Source organism: Canis aureus, chromosome 17, assembly GCF_053574225.1.
Source record: "Canis aureus isolate CA01 chromosome 17, VMU_Caureus_v.1.0, whole genome shotgun sequence".
NCBI lineage: Eukaryota > Metazoa > Chordata > Mammalia > Carnivora > Canidae > Canis > Canis aureus.
This window is the reverse complement of record NC_135627.1, coordinates 56494972-56514593: the sequence shown is the minus strand read 5'-3', so window position 1 is coordinate 56514593 and position 19622 is coordinate 56494972. Positions and strand designations below refer to the sequence as shown.

At 40.2% G+C, this 19622-nt stretch overlaps 2 protein-coding genes across 8 annotated transcripts in view; one reads left to right on the top strand and one right to left on the bottom strand.

Annotated features, from left to right (window-relative positions):
* LRRC63 (leucine rich repeat containing 63) overlaps nt 1–17098 on the bottom strand; it is a 37561-nt gene extending 20463 nt beyond the window's left edge. The window contains exons 1-5 of one of the 6 annotated variants that reach the window (XM_077855681.1): nt 17017–17098; nt 15922–16044; nt 7454–8134; nt 6912–6980; nt 3574–3734 (exon numbers count right to left, since the gene is read on the bottom strand). In XM_077855681.1, the coding sequence (XP_077711807.1) occupies nt 3574–3734; nt 6912–6980; nt 7454–8134; nt 15922–16006 (996 nt within the window). In that variant the 5' untranslated portion in view covers nt 16007–16044; nt 17017–17098. Of the gene's footprint in view, nt 1–3573; nt 3735–6911; nt 6981–7453; nt 8135–15921; nt 16172–16277; nt 16690–16871 lie in introns of those variants that run through there. The other 5 variants (XM_077855677.1, XM_077855680.1, XM_077855679.1 and 2 more) reach the window with 5 other exon arrangements.
* LCP1 (lymphocyte cytosolic protein 1) overlaps nt 1–19622 on the top strand; it is a 106065-nt gene that overhangs the window by 5810 nt on the left and 80633 nt on the right. Inside the window, exon 1 of one of the 2 annotated variants that reach the window (XM_077855676.1) lies at nt 18011–18058. The exons of the other annotated variant lie outside the window; for it this stretch is intronic. The gene's annotated coding sequence lies outside the window, so the exon portion shown is untranslated. Of the gene's footprint in view, nt 1–18010; nt 18059–19622 lie in introns of those variants that run through there. 2 annotated transcript variants of the gene reach the window in all.

Genomic DNA, 19622 nt, shown 5'->3' with positions numbered 1-19622 from the left:
TGTCCAGGGACAAATATGTGGAGATTTGGGGAAAGCTGTGCCTGGAAAGGGCATGAAAGCTCCATACCCTTTTTCCACACCTTGTCCTATGTATCTCTTTTATCAGACTGTTGATTCATATCCTTTAGTTCCTTTAATATCCTTTGTAATAAGCCAGTTATTTAGTAAGTAAGTGGAATTCCTGAGTTCTGTGAGCCACTCTAGCAAATTAATTGAACCCAGGGAGAGGGGCATGGGAACTTCTAATTTATAGCCAGTTGGTCAGAAGTGCAGGTAACAATCGGGGCTTCTAGTTGGCATTCTGAATTGTTCAGTCTTGTAGGACTGAACATTTTCCCCATGGAATCCAGTGTTATCTCTAGGCAGAATTGAGCTGAATGGTAAGACACTCAGCTGATGTCTGAGAACCGCTTGGTGGTGTGGGGAAACTATCCTCCCACCGTGGTGGAACTGGGTTCAGAATACTAAAAGAGGTGTTCCCTCCTCTTGTCTTCTGGAAGAGTTTGTGAAGTATAGGTGTTCATTTTTCTTTAAAAATAGCAACCACTGCTATTTTTATGGTCTCCATAGTTTTGCCTTTTCCAGAATGCTTTTTTATTGTTGTTCTTTGATTACTGCCTTCTTGGCAATTAATTATTTTGCAATCTGTCATATTGATTCTCTTCTCATTCTCGTATATGTACATGTTTGAGATAGTTTCTTAGTAGTCATTACCATGGAGATTACAGTTGGCATCTCAAATTTAAACAATCTAGTTTGGATCGATGCCAAGTTAACTTCAGTAGCACATAAAGTCTTTGCTCCTATACAACTCTACCCCTGCCCTACTTTATGATGTTTTGTCAAAAATGTCATTTTTGTACATTGTGTGTCCCTTAACATAGATTTATAATTATTGTTTTAGGCATTTGTCTCTTAAATCATATAGGAAATAAAAAGAAGTGCTGCAAACCAAAAATAGAATAGTACTGGGCTTTATATATACCTATGTAGTTACCTTTACCAAATTCCTTTTTTTCTTTCTAAGGTTTTGAGTTGCTGTCTAATGTCTTTTCATTGCAACCTGAAGAACTCTCTTCGGTATTTCATATAGAATAGGTGCACTAATAACAAACTCCCTCAGCTTTTGGTTCCTTAAAACATCTTAATTTCTTATTTGTTTTTTGAAAAGTAGTTTTGCTGGATATAGGATTCTTGGTTGAGAGATTGATTTTCTTTCATCACTTTAAAGATGTCATCCCATTACTTTCAGAAATCTTACATGATTTCTGATGACAAATTGGCTATTAAGTTTGAGGAACCCTTATGCATGACAAATCATTCCTCTCTTGCTATTCTTAAGATTTTTCTCTAGCTTTTGACAATTTGATTGTAATGTGTCTCAGTGTGAATCTCTTTGTGTTTATCCCTCTTGGAATTTTTTTTTAAAGATTTATTTATTCATGACAGACAGAGAGAGAGGCAGAGATACAGGCAGAAGGAGAAGCAGGCCCCATGCAGGGAGCTTGATGCTGTACACTATCCCAGGACTCCAGGATTAGGTCCTGGGCCGAAGGCAGGTGCTAAAACTGCTGAGCCACCCAGATATTCCTTCCTTCTTGGAATTTGTCAAGCTTCTTGGATCTGTAGATTTGTAGCTTTAATCAAATTTGGGGAAGTTTTGGCCATTATTTCTTCAAAAATTCCTTCTGTGCTTTTCTTTCTCCTTTTTTTCTAGGACTTCTATTATCTGTATTTGGTACACGTGATGGCGTCTGACTGGTCTCTTAGCTTCTGTTCATTTTTCTTCTCCTTCTTCTCTTTCTTCTTTCTTTCTTTCTTCTTCTTCTTCTTCTTCTTCTTCTTCTTCTTCTTCTTCTTCTTCTCCTTCTCCTTCTTCCTCTTCTTCCTCTTCTTCCTCTTCTTCTTCCTCTTCTCTTCATCAAACGGATGATTTCAGTTGACCTATCTTCCAGTTCTCTGATTCTTTCTTCTCCTGCTCAAACCTAATATTAAAAACTTCCAAAGAGTTTTTTGTTTTGGTTATTGTATTTTTCAGCTCTTTTTGGTTCCCTTTTGTAATTTCTCTTTATTGATAAATGTCTACTCACACAATATTCTTCTGGGTTGTTTTTTTTGTTTTGTTTTGTTTTGTTTTTTTAAGCTACTTCAGAATATTTAAGACAATGGATTTAAAGGTTTTTTTCTAGTAAGTCCAATGTCTGTGCTTCCTCAGAGTCAGTTTCTATTAATTTCTGCTGTGATGGGCCATATTTCTTGTTTCTTCACATGCTCCATATTTTTTATTGAAAACTGAACACTTTGAATATTATTATGTGGTAACTCCAAAAGCCATAATATCTCCCTCTCCAGCGTTTATTTTTGTTGCTTGCTGTGGGCTGTAGTTGTTGGTTTAGTGCTTTTTCTAAATTGTTTTTGTTAAGTCTTTACATTTTCACATGTTGTCTTTGAAATTTCTGCTCCTGGGACACCTGGGTAGCTCAGCGGTTGGGCGTCTGCCTTTGGCTCAGGGCGTGATTCCGGGATCCGGGATCGAGTCCCACATCGGGCTCCTTGCATGCAGCCTGCTTCTCCCTCTGCCTGTGTCTCTGTCTCTCTCTCATTGTCTCCAATGAATAAATAAATAAAATATTTTAAAAAAAAGAAAGAAAAAAATCTCTGCTCCTTTAGCTTGTGCTTGGTTAATGTTTTGATGGAGATTTCCTTGTCCAATAGGACTGGAATGAGAAAGAGATATAATATTTCTTCTAATCTCTTCATATTGGCTCTAGTCTATGTGGAGGCACCCTTTCAATGTTTAGCCAGAACATTAAAAGGTAATGAAAGCTCGGGGTCTTCTTGGGTCTCTTCCAAGAATGTATCCGGCACTGGCCATGCGCATAGCTTTCTAAATTCCCCAATATGTGTAGGCATTTTTGAATGCTCAAGAAACTCTCTTGTAGCTTTTCCTATTTTTGCAATTTTTTTACAAGTTTGAACTTATTTCAAAATAAAAATTAAAATAAAAAAGCATAGATTTTGAGATCAGAGAGTCCTGGCTTCAAACTTAAGCTCTACTACTTGATTGTTCTATGGTCTTTCATAAATTACTTTCATTGGACTTTTTAGTGCTCCTATCTGTAAAATGAAGATTATAATACTTATTTTGCTGAATTATAAATTTTAAGAGTAATGTTTACTTTGCACATAGTGGGTGCTTAATATATGGTAACTATTATCATTGCTATTCAACAGACCTGTGTTCAGTGAAAAGTCAGCCTATTGCTAGATTTGGCATAAGGGCCAAAGATTGCTGTTAACCTTAAAATGTGATAATTCTGAATCCCACTTTTCTTATCATGGTGGATAATGAAAAAACACTATAATTGCTTTAGATCTTAACATTTTAAGAAATTGGAATGAAGGAAAACTATGACATAGGTTTAGAGATAAATCTGAATGTGTTTCTGGAAAATCTCCATTGCAACAGGAAAGATCCCTTCAATCACAGGGAAAGTAACCTAAGTTAAGAAACCTAAAGCAAAAATAATTGATAATACAAAAAGAAGTTCCCATTAAAAAAATCTAGCATACCTTAAGTTTAAGTGCATTTCTTCCATATATTTGACAGTTTACTATGGCAAAGTTGGTCATAGTTATTATAGTTTCATATCGTGTTACATTAATAGTCTTAAGACCTCCACCATGTATAACATGTGCCTGTGAGTCTTCCTGGTTTTTAGATTTAATGATACCTAAATAAAATAAGAAAATATGAGACTTAAATGTTAGCACTTAGAATGAAAGTTAAAAGGTATTTATGTTATAGTAACAATGAATCATCATAAATCATCATAATAGGTTAGCTGTGTAAATCATCTGGAAGAGATTCCTCATGACCTTCATGCACCCAATCTCAGCTGGTTGCTAAACTGGGTGGTATTGTGTGTTTTTCTTTTTTTCAAATATTAGTACAATTGTTGTTCAAGAAGAAAACCATATGCTTATAGATTTCTATCTAGATAAGTTAAATTCCTTCAATCTCAGTCTTTTTGTGTTATATGCAAAAATATTTTTAAAAATTTTATTAGTAATTTACATAGACAATTTTTGCTTCATAATAATGGATATCATTTAATCATAAGTCAGATAGAGATCACCTCCCAAGGAAGAACCTTACTTTTTCTCCTAAGATCATCTTGATGCATGTTTCCAGTGCCTTATGTAATTCAGCTTTCTTCACTCAGTTTGAAGATCACACAAGAAAAAAATCCAAGCAACTCAGAAGTTAGCCAGACATCATCTAAATTTACTTTATCATGACCCTTGTGGAGTCCATCACCTTCTATAAAAAATGACCTATCCAAGGATACACTCAAGTGCAGCAGAAAAATATTTTGAAATTTTGTAAAAAATTTTATATTCACTGCCATTCTTGCTGCATTATTTGCAGCAACATATTTTATAATCTCAGTAATTCTTATACTGCCACTGCTTCAATGAAAGGAAATAAAGCATCCTAGGCCAGAGAAAACAATGTTCAATTTCTAGCTTCTAAAATAGGCCTTAAAAAAAAAATAGGCCTTGTGTGCCCATTTCAGATCAATTGATGTGAAAGTTAAGTGCAGCAGAAAGATATGTGATATGATATAGAAAGCCCTAGTTTTGGGAGAGAGAGTAGAGCAAAAAGGAGTATGAATTAAGACCTAAGTCTGTGGCCTGCTCCCAGCTCACTTATCCTTATGGATTAAGCCCAAGCAGTTGGATTTTGAATGAAAATGAAGGAAGTGGAGGTAGAGAGGTAAGTACAAATTCCTTCTTCCTCTCTAAAGGGTGAAGACCCTTAAACTCACCTGAAACTTTTCAAAGATGGAACCACCAGAGTGGAACAAACTCGATAAATCAGAAATGGCAGCATGACTTGTTTCAGCTTATGACGTGACCCAGAAGTTAATTTATGTCACAGACAATACTACAGAACTAATAGGAGGATAGTGGGCTCAGAGAGTCCTATGGTTGCCATAGTTAGCAAAACTGTACTGTATATTTGAAATCTTAAAAGTTCTCATAACAAGAAAAAATGGTAACTGTGTGTGGTGATAGATATTAATCTATTATGGCAATCATTTCACAATAAGTAAAACTGGAAAAAAAGAGAGGGTTCTGTAGTTGGAGTGTTCTATGTTTAATCATTAATTGAATTATTATTTGTTATAATATTTTTCTGTTTTAGAGTTTTATCTGGCTCCTGTTTTTAAAAACAAAAATTCTAGTTCTCTGGTGAAATTCTCTAACTTATTCTTTATTTTCTTAAATGAAATAGTCACAATTATTTTAAAATCTTTGTTCAAAAACTTCAGGAAATGATTCTATGGGTCTGTGTCCACTGTCTGTTCCTTTATACTGATTTTTTGTACTGTTTTTAGGATGCCTCGGGATTTCTTAAATTTAATGCTGGACATTGTGGATGAAAATTTTAAAGGATTTGGATAATGCTATGTCTCTCCAACAAGGGTTAAATTTTCATTGATTAGGCAAAAAGTATCACTTTGATTCACTAAGGATTGGTTTTGAGCTTTGTTAGGGATAATCTATTTTAGTTTTGTGCTTTTTTTCTAAAACGTCATCCTTATTTCTAAGACATGCTTCCTCTGGATCTTCAACTAAAAGCCCAGTGTGTTTACAAGGTCTCTAATTTTGGCAGAGATGTAATTCCATGTAATTCCAGTAACTGTCTTCCATGCAACTATGAAATTATACGTTCACTTCCTTAGTATCTCAGCTGATGTTTTCTGCTGCTTCTTAGAGTATTATCCTGCACATGCACGGCTTAGAAATCAGCAGATATGCATGCAGATATTTGGATTCACCTCTCTCCTCTCTGAGATTTTGCATCTCAAAACCCAGTTATATGGACAGCTCTGAGTCTGACTGCTATCTCCTCAACTCGGTAATACTACCACTTCCTACTTGTGCTCTCTTCTCTAACACCACAAATGACCTCAGGCAAAAGCCAAGGTAAATGTAGAGCTAACTCATGAGCTTCCATATTTCAAAGATTGTAGCCACTCAAGTCAGGCCTACAATAGTTACTCTCCAATACCTTCAATAGCTATTTTATATACTCTGGGCAGCTTTAATTGTTGATTTTGGTGGGAGGGTTTGTCCTCCCTCCAATACAAGCTACTCAATCATAGACAGACCAAAAGTCTTGAAGTTATTTTAAAATCTGTATCTGATTATTGTAACACCTGGATCTCCTGTAGGTATGATTTTACTGCTTAGTTTTCTGCTAGTTTTCATTCATTTCGTCTCTCTTTTTGTCTGCCACACGATTGTGAATTGTTTACTACATACTGTATTGGTGAAATTATTTGTAGAAATAATGTGAGTCTAGGATGACATAGTTTTCTTTAAAGATGACTTTTCATTTTTTTCCCCTGGTAACTAAAGTCAAAGCACTTAACAGTGTCTGGCACATGGAAATAATAACTTTCATTATTTCATGTTTATCTGCCCCACCCAGATTAAGAATACTTCAGCTTTTATGTTCCCAACATCAGTACAAAGTTTGGTTTATAGTCAATGTTTTTTTTAAATATTTATTTATTCATGATAGACACAGACAGAGGCAGAGACACAGGAGGAGGGAGAAGCAGGCTCCACGCCAGGAGCCCGACACGGGACTCAATCCCGGGACCCCAGGATCGCGCCCCGGGCCAAAGGCAAGCACTAAACCTCTGAGCCACCCAGGGATCCCCTATAGTCAATGTTTAAAAAAATATTTGCTGAATTAATTTGCTTAAAGAGCTGAAAATAAGGTGAGACACATATATGAATCACACATGCATACACCAACACACAAAATCACAAATATTTTTATAGAGAGATAAACTTATATACAGTTTTTTAAAGTATGATATAGCATTTACCTTCAGAAAGGCTTGGCGTGATTTGCCTTGGAGCACTTTCTAGATTTTCAGACTCTGTTACTTGAGTTTCTAGAAAAAAAAAAGAAAAAACAGAAACCTCTTTTGGATACTTGTGGAAATTCATATTGCAGGTGCTTATGATTTCATTGTAATTATTCATCTTTTAATGAATTTGTATTATTCACGGAAATGTGTCCATGAAGACATCCAACAGCACTGGCATTCTGCTTCTAGAATTCATCTAGATTACCTTCTGAATGACCGTTCATTCTCACTGCTTTTTTATATTGACTTTTCTGATCCTTTATCATCTGTTTCCCACTACCACCATCTGGGTAGAGCACCCAACTTGACCTTGGGAGACTTGAAAGGTCAGTACTTCTGTTATTGCATTGTGGCTCATATATTGGATATGTAGGCAAAAAGTGATCCCAACATCCCAACCTGCAAACCCAAGGGATAACCACCGTTTGCTGTGTGCCTTCTCTCCTTTTTGCTCTACTTCACCCCGTTATTAGAAACCATGTTCAGAATGGACTTACCTAACAAAGACTGTCTGTGAGGTTTTCTTGGCAATACTGGTGATGGTATGGAGATGAGACCTGGAAAATGAGTAATACTTAGTATCACAGCAGTTTTTTCTTTAAACTGTGGAGACCACCATCTTTCAGTTTTAACATGCATAAGTCTTGGTACAGGGCTTGGCACTGTTGCACGCGGACCTACCAGTTGTTGCTTAAAAGTATAGGTTTTATCCTTTGATGATATTAGATACTCAGAGCCAACTTTCTTGTGTTTGGGAGTAATAGCTTGAGAAGCGGTGCTTGAAGGTCCGGAGAGAATCAGAATGTCTTTGAACATGTCACCAAAATAAATATTTGTAATTTTTGTTGCCGCTTCTTTTGATTTTCTTGAAATTTTCATTTGGCTTGTTTCTTTCCCAAAAATTCGACTTGAGGCTGAATGAGAGCTTGGAAAGAATATGGAACCAGTAGCAGTCTCTGGAATGTGCCAGAAGGCACTCTTCTTGGATTTCCTGGATATTGAAATAGTAGTCACTCTTTCTTGTATATAATGATCGAGAAAGAGATTTTGGATGTTGACAAGGGCTTGTGATTGATCTCCTGAAACAACATCAGGAAAACTAGTTTTCCTTCTTTGAATTAAAGTGGTTTCATCATGAGTGAACTTTACATGTTTTGGCTCAGTTTTACCAGTCTTGGCTAAACAAGAAAAAAAATTTTTTGAAAAAGCACAATTAGTTCATATTTATCAAGGCATCGGGAACAAAACTATTAATGTCTTAGCATCCATAGCTTTTCTGTATTTACTCATCCTCTTTCACCTTCTAAAAATTTCTGTATATGGCTGTTCAGCTATCAGGACTTCTGTTTAGCTGACTGCGGTAAAGTGTGAGTGATCAGTTGGAGAACTGGAAAGACTATATTGTATTAAGAGATTTAGAAAGGGTAGGGAGCAACTCTTGGATGAAGAGAATTGATAGAAGAGTAGGCTAGTAAGGGAGTTTTCTGAGCAGTTGCTAATAAAACTGGATATACAGAAGCGCCAAAAGGCTTTGGATGAAGTTTTGTTATTCATCATTTATCATTATCTCTTCCTCATTTGAAACTTTTTTCAGCAAAGACTTACATTTCTTCTCAGTGCCAAATGTCAGACCAATGTCTGAACATGGTAACATCCTGATACTGGCTGCAAGGTACTAAAGTTCAGTTGGGTTGCAATGATAAATGTTCTATTCTCTCTTAGGTCCGAAAAATGCTCTGTGCCTGCATCTTAGATACCTCACTACACCATATATGCTCTCTCTTTCCCCTGTGACTGAATGTTACGTGACTTTTCCCCCATTGTCTCAGTTGAGTACAATAAATGATGAGGACCTCTACATTCTAAGGGAGGGATAACAGCCGCATGAAGGCAAGGCTTGCAAAGAGATGGTCAAAGTAAATCCGACTCTCACCCTTTTGAGGTCTACATATAAGAGATGGCTAGAGACTGGCCTGAGTTCAGAGAGAGGCATTCTCCTGAATAGAGCTGTTGGAGTGTTCTGTGTTTCCCCAACTTTCCCCTCCCTGTGGTGGGTGCAAGAGGATGATCTTCCCTCCACCTCAAATCATGTCAGGGGAGATCTCAGAGAACCATTCATAGAGAAGAGGAGTGTATGCCACAAGGAGAAAATAATCTCACTACTCCCCTACTCACGTCCCCCACTAATACTTCCAGAGTAGCAAAAACACAAAACACAAAAAACAAAAAAACCCTCTTAGACCTTTCAGTGCAGTGTTTCGGTTGGAGCAAGGCAAGAGAATCCTTGAAACTACTTGATCTGCATCTCCTGGCATTTCAGGGGGTCCAGAGACTAATGCCTGGATTCTCACCTTCACTTCACTCTTTCTTTCCCACCCTTAGCCCCACCGACAGAGAAACAGAAACTACAGTGTAAGTTGGGAAAAAGAAGTAAAGAACCAAGTGTAAGAACTCATCATCCCCCTGTTCCCTTTGACTCATCTAACAATTAGCAGACCTAGTCTGACCTGGGAGAAAGGGCAGGGCTTGACTGCATGCTACATAAAAATAACAATTTGGGTTGAACTATTTGTTTAATGTCTAAAAATGAAACAAGGCTAATAGCTGAAAGTGATGAGAAAAGCCTTGGAAGAGCGAGATGTGTGCCTTGTGAGTTTGAAGGGCAGTAAGAGGAGAAGGAGAATTTTTGCTTCCTGTTTATATGGAACTAATAAAAACTGACTTGTTCAATAGCATGGTTACACCATTTTCACCTTTTTTTCTCTCTTCCATATTAAAACAAAATAACACAAGCAAAATCCTCAACAAACTCCAGAAATCCTTCCAACCCACCTCTCACCATGTTTATCCTTCTCTTCAATGGCAAACTAATTTACACTCAATTTGATGTGTTTCTTCACCCATCTCTGTTCTGTTTGTTGTGTCACTTTAATCTAACTTTTAATTAAATCAATGGACTTTATTTTTAGAACAGTTTCAGATATAAAAAAAAAAAAACTTGAGCAAGAGTATAGTTCCCGTACATTCCTTTCCCCTGCACAGTTTTATCTATTATTAACATCTCGCATTAGTGTAGTACATTTATTACAATTGATGAACCAATGTTGAGAATTAAAGTTCATAGTTTACATTAGGGTTCGTTCTCTGCGTTGTACAGTTCCACAGATTTTGCCAAATGTGTGATGCCATGCATCCACTAGTACAATAACATAAAAACTAATTTCACCATCTTAAAATTCCCCTGTGCTTTAGCTATTCAACACTCTTCCTCTCCCTGAACAAACTTCTGGCAACCACTGATTTTTTTTTTACTGTAATATTGTTTTGCCTTTTGGATACTTGTGAAAATTCATGTTGAGGGTGCTATGGTTTCATTATAATTATTCATCTTTTAATGAATTTGTATTATTCATGGAAATGTACCCATGAAAGCATCCATCAGCGTTGGCATTCTGCTTCTAGAGTTCATCTAGATTGCCTTCTGAATGATTAACTAGATAGATAGATAGATAGATAGATAGATAGATAGATAGATAGTCAGGCAACCCTGGGTTTGTTTTTTATCTGCTGTAACAATTTGTCTTTAATTGGTATCCTTGGACCGTTCATTTTTAATGAATTATGGACATTGTTGGCTTAATATCTGACACATTTATAAAGTTTTCTATTCATTGCTATTGTTTTGCTGCTTGTTTTTTTCTTTTTTAAAAATTTCTCTTCCTGGGATGCCTGGGTGGCTCAGTGGTTGAGTGTCTGCCTTCGGCTCAGGTCATGATCCCGCGGTCCTGGGATTGAGTCCCTCATCGGGCTCCCCACAGGGAGCTTGCTTCTCCCTCTGCCTGTGTCTCTGCCTCTCTCTCTGTGTCTCTCATGAATAAATAAATAAAATCTTTAAAAAAATATTCCCTTCCTTTTTTTCTTTTTCTGATTTCAGTTGAGCATTTTATGATTCAGTTTCTCTCCTTCAGTTTCTCAGTTTCTCTCTTAGCATATCAATGATACTTCTCTTTAAAAAATTTTAAGTGGTTTCCCTGAAGTTTTCGATCTATATTCACAATTAATCTAAGTCTACTTTCTTTTATTATTTTTTAAAAAATATTTTATTTATTTATTCCTAAGAGAGAGAGAGAGAGAGGCAGAGACACAGGCAGAGGGAGAAGCAGGCTCCATGCAGGGAGCCCGACGTGGGACTCGATCCTGGGTCTCCAGGATCAGGCCCTGGGCTGAAGGCAGCGCAAAACTGCTGAGCCACCAGGGCTGCCCAACTTTCTTTTATTTTTAATTGGTATATACTTTATTGGTTGATATTAATACTTTATTTTTTATTTTTTTTTATATTAATACTTTAAATTCCAGCTATCTTGACATGCAAAAAAAAAAAGAAAACTTAAGTTTGATGTGCTCATTTAGAAAGGATATTTAATTTATAATAAAAAGTTTATTCTATTGTCCTTTCAAAGTTTCCTCTCACTTGCTTTTCAAACCATTATGACCTGGAACTTTCTCTCTCTACTACTAAAGCTGTTACGACAAAATAATTATTGATAATCTGGTTGTTAAACCTAACAGATACACATTTTTAGTTATGTTATTTGACATCTTTTTAGCACCTGACCCTTTAATTCACTCTCTTTTCCATGAAATTCACTCTTTTCTTGGCTATCATGAGAACACCATCATTTCTTCATTAATGCCACCTGGCCATTTATCTTTCTCTAGACAAATCCTTCTTTCTCAATTTACCATTTGGTATTCCCAAAGGTTCTAACGTTATCCCTCCTCTCACTTTAACTAATTTTCCATATACAATAATAATTGTATATGGAAAGTCTGGTCTGGAAGCCCTAAGCACCTCAGACTTACTATGTCTATACAAAACTCATCAACAGCTTAGATAGAGATATATATGATATCTAGTCACACAGATGTGTACACACACACATACACACACACACACACACATACACTGGAATCTTGGATTTCTCTTGTATTAGCTTCTGCTAGCTACTGTAACAAATTACCACAAACTTGATGGCTTAATACAACAGAAATGTATTCTCTCACACCTCTGGAGGCCAGAAACCAAAATTGTACCACTGAACCAAAACTCAAGGTGTCAGCAGGGCCATATTTCCTCTGAACTCTCTTGTAGAGAATCCATTCCTTGCCTCTTCCAGCTTCTGGTGGCTGCCAGCACTCCATGGCTCGTGGCCACATCACACTTATCTTCAAGGCCAGCATCTTCCAATCTCTCTTTGCTCCATCTTCATATCACCTTTTCTCTCTGTGTAATCTCTCTCTGCCTCTCTCTTATAAGAATGTAAGTGATTGCATTTTGGGTTCACCTGTATAATCCAAAATAATCTTTCATCACAAGATCCTTAACTTGATCATATCTGTAACCCCACTTGAACATTTTCTTTCTTTTTTTCTTTTTCTTTTTTGGCTGTATAAGATAACATTAACAGGTTCTAAAGATTAGGACATTGATAATTTCTGTGGGATTGTTTTTCAATCTGCCTATACTTCCGATTCCTCAGCCCTCACGTTTAACATACCCAATTAATCACCTCCAGACTACACTCAAATTATATATGTCAGTTCTAAAGCTTCTAACTCCCTACCTCTTCTCCCCTGCTCCACTCCCCTGTCCTTTTCTACCATGAAAATCAATAAAGAAGTGAGCTGTTGTTCTGATGGGCTCGTGTCCCATCTTCATTTGGTTTACGGTGGAGAAAAGGATTGAAAACTCAATAACCTCATGAAGTTCCACTGTTTCAGAGTAGAAAGATAAGACCTATTGATCGAATGACTTCCTAAAGCCATGTGTCATATTAGTGCTGGAGCTAAGACCAGGATTCAGATCCCTAGACTTCCACTCTAGGGCATTTTTTACTTTCCAGGTTGCTGCAAGTCAGTAAATAATGGCAGGCCACACGAGATGTAGTACAAGCAGTATAACATCTCACAACTACACAATGATTTTATAGTTTATGAAATGCTTTCACACAGGCTATTGCATTTTAAACCTCTTCTCTCATAGTTGAGTGACACTTTTTAAAAACCTAGATTTCCCTTCTAATTTTCACAGCCAGCATCCTAGTTTACATCACTTTAGCTTCACCCTTGATTTTCCGATACATTTCATCAAGTCATCTGAATCTTCTCAGTAATGATTCAGATATCTTAGTTTGGTGAATAAAAATCTATGTGAATTGGGTCCACTTCACCTAACCTTGCTGGGTAGTAATTCATTAACTTCCGATGGAAACCTTCAAATACTCTAATTATTACTGACAATCACAAAGCCCAAACTCCCCATTTGTAATTTCGTTTCTTATCTTGATCACAGTGTGCAGAATACTTTTTCTTAGTAGCCAATCGAAATCATTTCCTTCTTTCAAAATCTTCCTCAAACCTTATGCAATCCATCTTTCTTGATATAGCCCACACTACTGTTCTCATTTAATACACATTTAACACATACCGTGTGCCAGCTGTACACACAGTGCTGACGGTGCAATCACACAGCACAAACCTTACTACCATCAAATATATCACAGTTTGGTATAGAAACTAGGCAGGTAACCAGTTACACCAGGTATGATGAGTGCTTAGTAGGAGTAAACACGGAATACTATGGGAGCATAAAGGAAAGTACTCTGTGTGAAGGGAGAAGAGGTGCTTAGGGAAATCCTCCCAACGAAGATACTATCTGTGTCTTCTCAATTCCAGACTTGCCTAGTTTTTGATGTTTCCCTCATGATTTTTTCTTTTTTCTAATGTATTAAATTTTTCCTTTTCCAATAGACTCTCCTCCGCCATCAAAAACTACACAGGTCTCCTCTATATTTCATTCCACCCTTACTAATTCCTCAAGTCTTAGTTCAAGCCCTACTCCTGCCCCAGTCCTCTCTCACGTCTATGAACTACTACTGTCTGTACCACTAATTGGACATAAATTCTATGTTGCCTTACACTGTTATTTAAGGATTTTATTTTACGTGTATCTCGTGTTTAGAACTTGATTAAAGGTCTTAAAATGTCCTAAAAGGCAGGCGCCAAGTCATTCAAATCATTAATTCCCCACGGCATCTAGCGTCGTATGCACATTATAGATATTTCAGGGTTTAATTTCAGTGTTTGAATATTTATTTTTAGAAACAGTACTTGAGTCATTTTAAGTTAATGAATTCATTCAACAAGTATTTTGAACACTTACTGTATGCAAAGTACTCTACCAAGAACCTTTGTGAACACAGGATTAATAACAGTCAAGGTCATAGAAGCTCTGAGGTGCCAAAAGGCAGGAGAGCCCCCGTCCCCCCATCCCTCCTACCCTTTGCCCCAGACAAAGAATTTGTCAGCCCTGTACTCTGTACTCCCAGATAAACTTCAACCAAAAGATGAATGAAAAAAACTACAACAAAAGAACTGGTAGTGTGCATTAAATCCACATAACTGTGGGCATTACTCTTACAGAACAGGTGGTAAATGTAGAAATACAGAATGCCAAAGAAACGTAGAAAGGATATAACAAAAAGTTGAAAGGGGAAGTGGGATAGGAAATTGGAGGTGGCATGGGCGTGTTGAATACATCTTTAATAGCCATGAATCAAAGGTAATAATTTAACATTGTAAATCAAGTGACAGGCTAGGCATATTTTAACAGTATAAATGTTGATACTAAGATAAGGAAATACATTATAAAATAACAAAGACAAGCAAATAAAATCAGGTGGTTGAGGAGATTGAAAAGGGGAAAGTAGAAATAATACTAATTTTATCATTGCTCTAAGTAAGGAGTCAATAAATACCACATACAGAAATAAAGGATTAAGGGTAGGATATAAAGTTTTAGTTCTTCATGTGGAGATTTATTAATCTTCACTTCATAGCACTTATCACAGGGTAATTCTACATTTACTTATATGATTATTTGATCCAACCAGAGGATAACCAAAGAAAAGGATGGATAAGGTCTCTTTTGCCTACTATTACACCCCCGCCCCCCATTCCTACCACTGGGCTCAGAAATATGGTCAATTCTTGTTTTCCATGACAGTTCTGTTCTATAAAAATCTGTGAGCGCTGAAATTATCCAATACTGTGCCATGGCTTCTAGGAAAAATTGGAAACTAATAGGGTTCGTTTCCTCTAAGCCTTTGGTCTCAACAGAATCAGCAACCAATCAATACATAATCTTTTATATGTATTTCTATTTAAAGACACTTTTATATCGTTGATTCATTAATACTGAACAAACAGCCAACAGCACTGTAACTCATGCCTGAAGGAAGCTTAACCAACACATATGTTCTCGTCTGTAAGTCACAGCACAGTCTTCTGCTGCTTGGGAACACCAGACAGCCCTTGAGCACTGTTTTAGACAGCAGAAACACCAACGAAAAGCACAAACATTTTTAAAATGTGGCACTGAGAAAAAAGAATGAAGACAGACGGAGCAAAGGGCTGTTGTTTACAGGATGAGAGCTGAAACAAGAAGGCAGCGCACATCCCTCCCTGGCCATCAGCTGGGAATCTGGGTCTTTGCCGCCCAGAACATATGCACCCACTAATGACCGAGAGTCACCATGTGTAAGACTCTCCTCCTGACAGTCTCATCTATTATAAAAAAGGGAGAAAGAACTCTCTCTAGGGCTCTGAAGTGTTGTTTCTGATCTATCCTTGGGTTAGAAAGACAAAGTTCAGCACAAGGTACCGCTTTGGGGGTTAGAAATCATTTGAGCAGTTAGGTAAACCTGCACCTATAGGATCCATAGACAATGAGGATGAACTGTACCTGTAGAACTGAATCGGAGGTTAGCACCCCCAACAAACATTTGTAACATTATTGGTTATTAGCGAGGGTCTTTTTCACGATTGTGATTCTGAACTGTGCAAGTTGAGAAATTCCTATGAAAAATAAATAAGCTTAATAACACATCTGATTAATTACACATACCTGTAGGGACTTTCTTCTTACTTAAAGGCAGTTTAGGGAGTTTGGGAGGTAAAGGTCTTCGAAGTAGTTGTGGGTGGTTTTGCATTTTAATTGACAGCAAGCACTCTTTTTCACAGCTATTGGCTAAGTGAGAATTGAAAACGTTTTGAGTGTGTTTGGATTATTGCGGGAAAATCATTCATTTGAATCTAGATTACATCTTAGTGAAAATCTTTCTGTGCTAATACTGTACTGAGTCCAAGCAGAATTCCTATAAAAGAGAGGATAAGGGAAAAAAAATTATTTAAAACTTCTAGAAAGAAGCTAGATAAAATTCAGGTTCTTAACACAGAATTTTAAAATACATATACGATTACCAATCAGGATCATCCTAAAATTTCCCACGTTAGCAAAACGTTCAGTCGGCTACTGTCTCATCATCTAGTAAATACTGATTTCCCAGAACAGTAGAAATAACACTCTTTTTTTTTCTCCTCCTTCAAAATGTGATCATTTTACATATTTGGGAAAAGAATGATAGCCTCTCGAGACCCACAATATCTAAGTATTCACAAGTAAGTTGTTTTCTTTCTGTAATAATGACTTGTTTTAAAGTTCAACCACGACTAGTTGGGTTACACTATTTAATCAAAAAATAAGATGATCTTTAATATAATGAGATTTTCCAGGATCTCTGTTCCAATTAGGACTATTTAGAAGTGATGCCAGAAGATGGAACACCCCCCCCCCCAAAAAAAAACTATGCTCAGGGCAGCATCAAAGTGCCCAGCACACCACTATTCGGCGGACAGTCCAGAAGGAATGCTCTGGCCTCGCATAGATGCTTGGGGCCGTTTTATTCCCCCAAAGATAACTTTGCACACAAGCGCTCAAGGTGTGGTCCCTGTTCGTCCACTAGACGCTGGCAATTTTCCTCCCGAAGTATCGGAGAAGATGGGCTGGAATCCTACACTAGTCCTTAAGGCGATCACTGCTTCTCAGAATAACTGGCTTTTCCTCTTTTCATCGTGTCCTCGGAATTTAGGCAGCGAGGTGAATATAAAGGTCAAGGGAGGTTGCGGCCCTTCCCCAGGGTGCTGTCCGCAGAGTAAGCACCTAGGTTACCCCGGGCCCCTGGCGGCGCGCGGCCAGAGGCGGAGGAGACCCGCCCAGAGCAACCGGCAGCCGGTGACGCTGCGCCGCCCGCGGGCCTGGCCCGCGCTCAGGGGAGGGCGGGGCGGGGCGGGCGGGGCCTGCGCTCGAGGGAGGGCGGGGCCGAGCGGGGTGGGCGGGGCCGAGCAGGGGGGCGGGGCCGGTGCTCGAGGGGCGACCGGGGGCGGCGGGGCCGGGCGGGACAGAGCGGGGCGGGCGGGGCCTGCGCTCGAGGGGAGACTAGAGGAGGCGGGGCCGAGCGGGGGAGGGCGGGGCCGGGCGGGTGGGCGGGGCCTATGCTCGAGGGGAGACTAGGGGAGGCGGGGCCGAGCGGGGGAGGGCGGGGCCGAGCGGGTGGGCGGGGCCTGCGCTCGAGGGGAGACTAGGGGAGGCGGGGCCGAGCGGGGGAGGGAGGGGCCGAGCGGGTGGGCGGGGCCTATGCTCGAGGGGAGACTAGAGGAGGCGGGGCCGAGCGGGGTGGGCGGGGCCGGGCGGGTGGGCGGGGCCTATGCTCGAGGGGAGTCTAGGGGAGGCGGGGCCGAGCGGGGGAGGGCGGGGCCTGCGCTCGAGGGGAGACTAGGGGAGGCGGGGCCGAGCGGGTGGGCGGGGCCTATGCTCGAGGGGAGACTAGGGGAGGCGGGGCCGGCTCTCGAGGGGAGGCCGACGGGCGTGGCAAGAGTTCGAGGGGAGAGGGGACGGTGGAGCCGGCGCTCGAGGGAGGGCGGGGCCGGGAGCCGGGGTGGGGTGGCCAAGCCCGGGCGTAGCAGGCGCTCGAGGGGAGATCAGGGGAGGGCGAGGCCGGCGCTCGAGAGTGGGCGGGGCCGGGCCGGTGGGCGGGGCCTGCGCTGGAAGAGAGCACGGGGAGGGCGGGGCCGGGCGGGGCGCGTGCGCGCGGAGGGTCGGCGGGCGCGCGCATCCCGGGCCCGGCCTGGCGGCGGAGTCGTGCTGCGGGGCGAGGCTGCGGGCGGCGGGGCTGGAGGAGAGGTCCGCGCCGCGCGCCGCTGCTGTACGGATCCCCGTGGTGACAATCGTTATTCCTATTCTCCTTCTTGCTGACGAGGACCCCTGTTACCTGCTTACGCCTCTGGATGACAGGACGTCCTAGCTGGGGTCCGGGCTGGCGTCCGTTCAGGCTGCACCTGGGCGCAGCGGGGTCCCGTGGCTGAGTCTGCCGAGCCCCCCGAGAGGCCGGGCTTGTGTTTCCTTTCTCTTCCTTTAGTGCAGACTGTTTTTGTCTCTCTGGCCCTTCCTTCCAGGTTCCTGGGTGGGGAGAACCTGGGGGGGCACCCGGACGTGCAGGGCGCAGGCGGGCTTGGAGGGAAGCCCGTGGTTTGGGCGATCGCTGGTCTGCGTGCAGGTGTCGGTGCACCTGTGGGTCCGCGCTCGGTGCATCGTCGGTTTGCACGGAGGTGCGTGCTTCTCGGAAGGCTTGAGGGGGCAGAGTGCGAGGCGGAGACCCCAGCAGCTCGGTGGGTAAAGCCCAGCTCAGAAGGGGGAGCAGATGGAGCTTCCTCCCGGTCTAGCTTTTTTCTTAAGTACAAGTGTAGGAACTTTAGTAACAGGTGTTGGGAGAGGAGAGTCTCCTGCATAAATCTAGCTTTGGGGATCTTTTAAGCCTTCAAGCCTAACCAAGCCTTCCCTTTCTTACCCCTTAGGAGCATGCATGCATTTTAAAAACAGTCCATGAAAAAAAGTGGGAAAGTATGAGTGTTGCATCAGACTCTGGGAAATATGCACCTTGGTTTTTTTTTGTTTTTTTTTTTTTTTTGAGCATAATTAGCACGTGGTTTCTTTTTCCTTGTAGATCATTGTGTCCCAGTGAGACTGTGGCGGCTGCCAGGAGGTTGGTTATTCCACTTTGCCCTGCGTCTACTCCATAGGTTGATTAGCCTCTCAGAAAGACCAGAAAGTTGACAGCAATAGGCGGATCCGGTTGCTAGGTTTTGTCTCAAATAATATTCGTTGTGAAATTTTTTTTGTAAGTCTGAAAAAAAACCGTTCATGATTTTAGGCGTAAAATGCATATCTCACATACATAAATCTGCATTCCGATGTTTAAATTGAGTCCGGTGCCTGTGCTCCTAAAAGTTGTTGGAACCACTAGAGCCACTGAAATTCAGTTTTACTGACCAATGCCTGGCCTTTAAAATGTTCACTTAGGATTGCATGGTCACAGGCAAGGCCATGTGCTCATCAATAGTTTTTTTTTTTTTTTTTAAATGCTTTGTCACAAATGGAGTCAGACACCAGGCTTCAGTCCCTGCAGATTTTTTTCTGGCAAGTTCTAGGCTGAACCCTGGGCTGTTTAACATGGACATGATGTACAAATGCAGGCTGGATTTAGAAAGCCCAGATTGCATTCAATTTAGATTTTTTTACGATTATTATTTATTAATTTTTTACTATTTTTATTAATTTTTTACTATTTACTATTTTATTTTACTATTTATTAATTTTTTTACTACCTCAATTTTTTTTCCTTTTAAAAAAAATCGTGACCCTTTAAGTACTGCAGCTCCATCTTTGATTTTAAGGGTCTTTCTTACCTATGACGTAGCGTCAGCCTATTT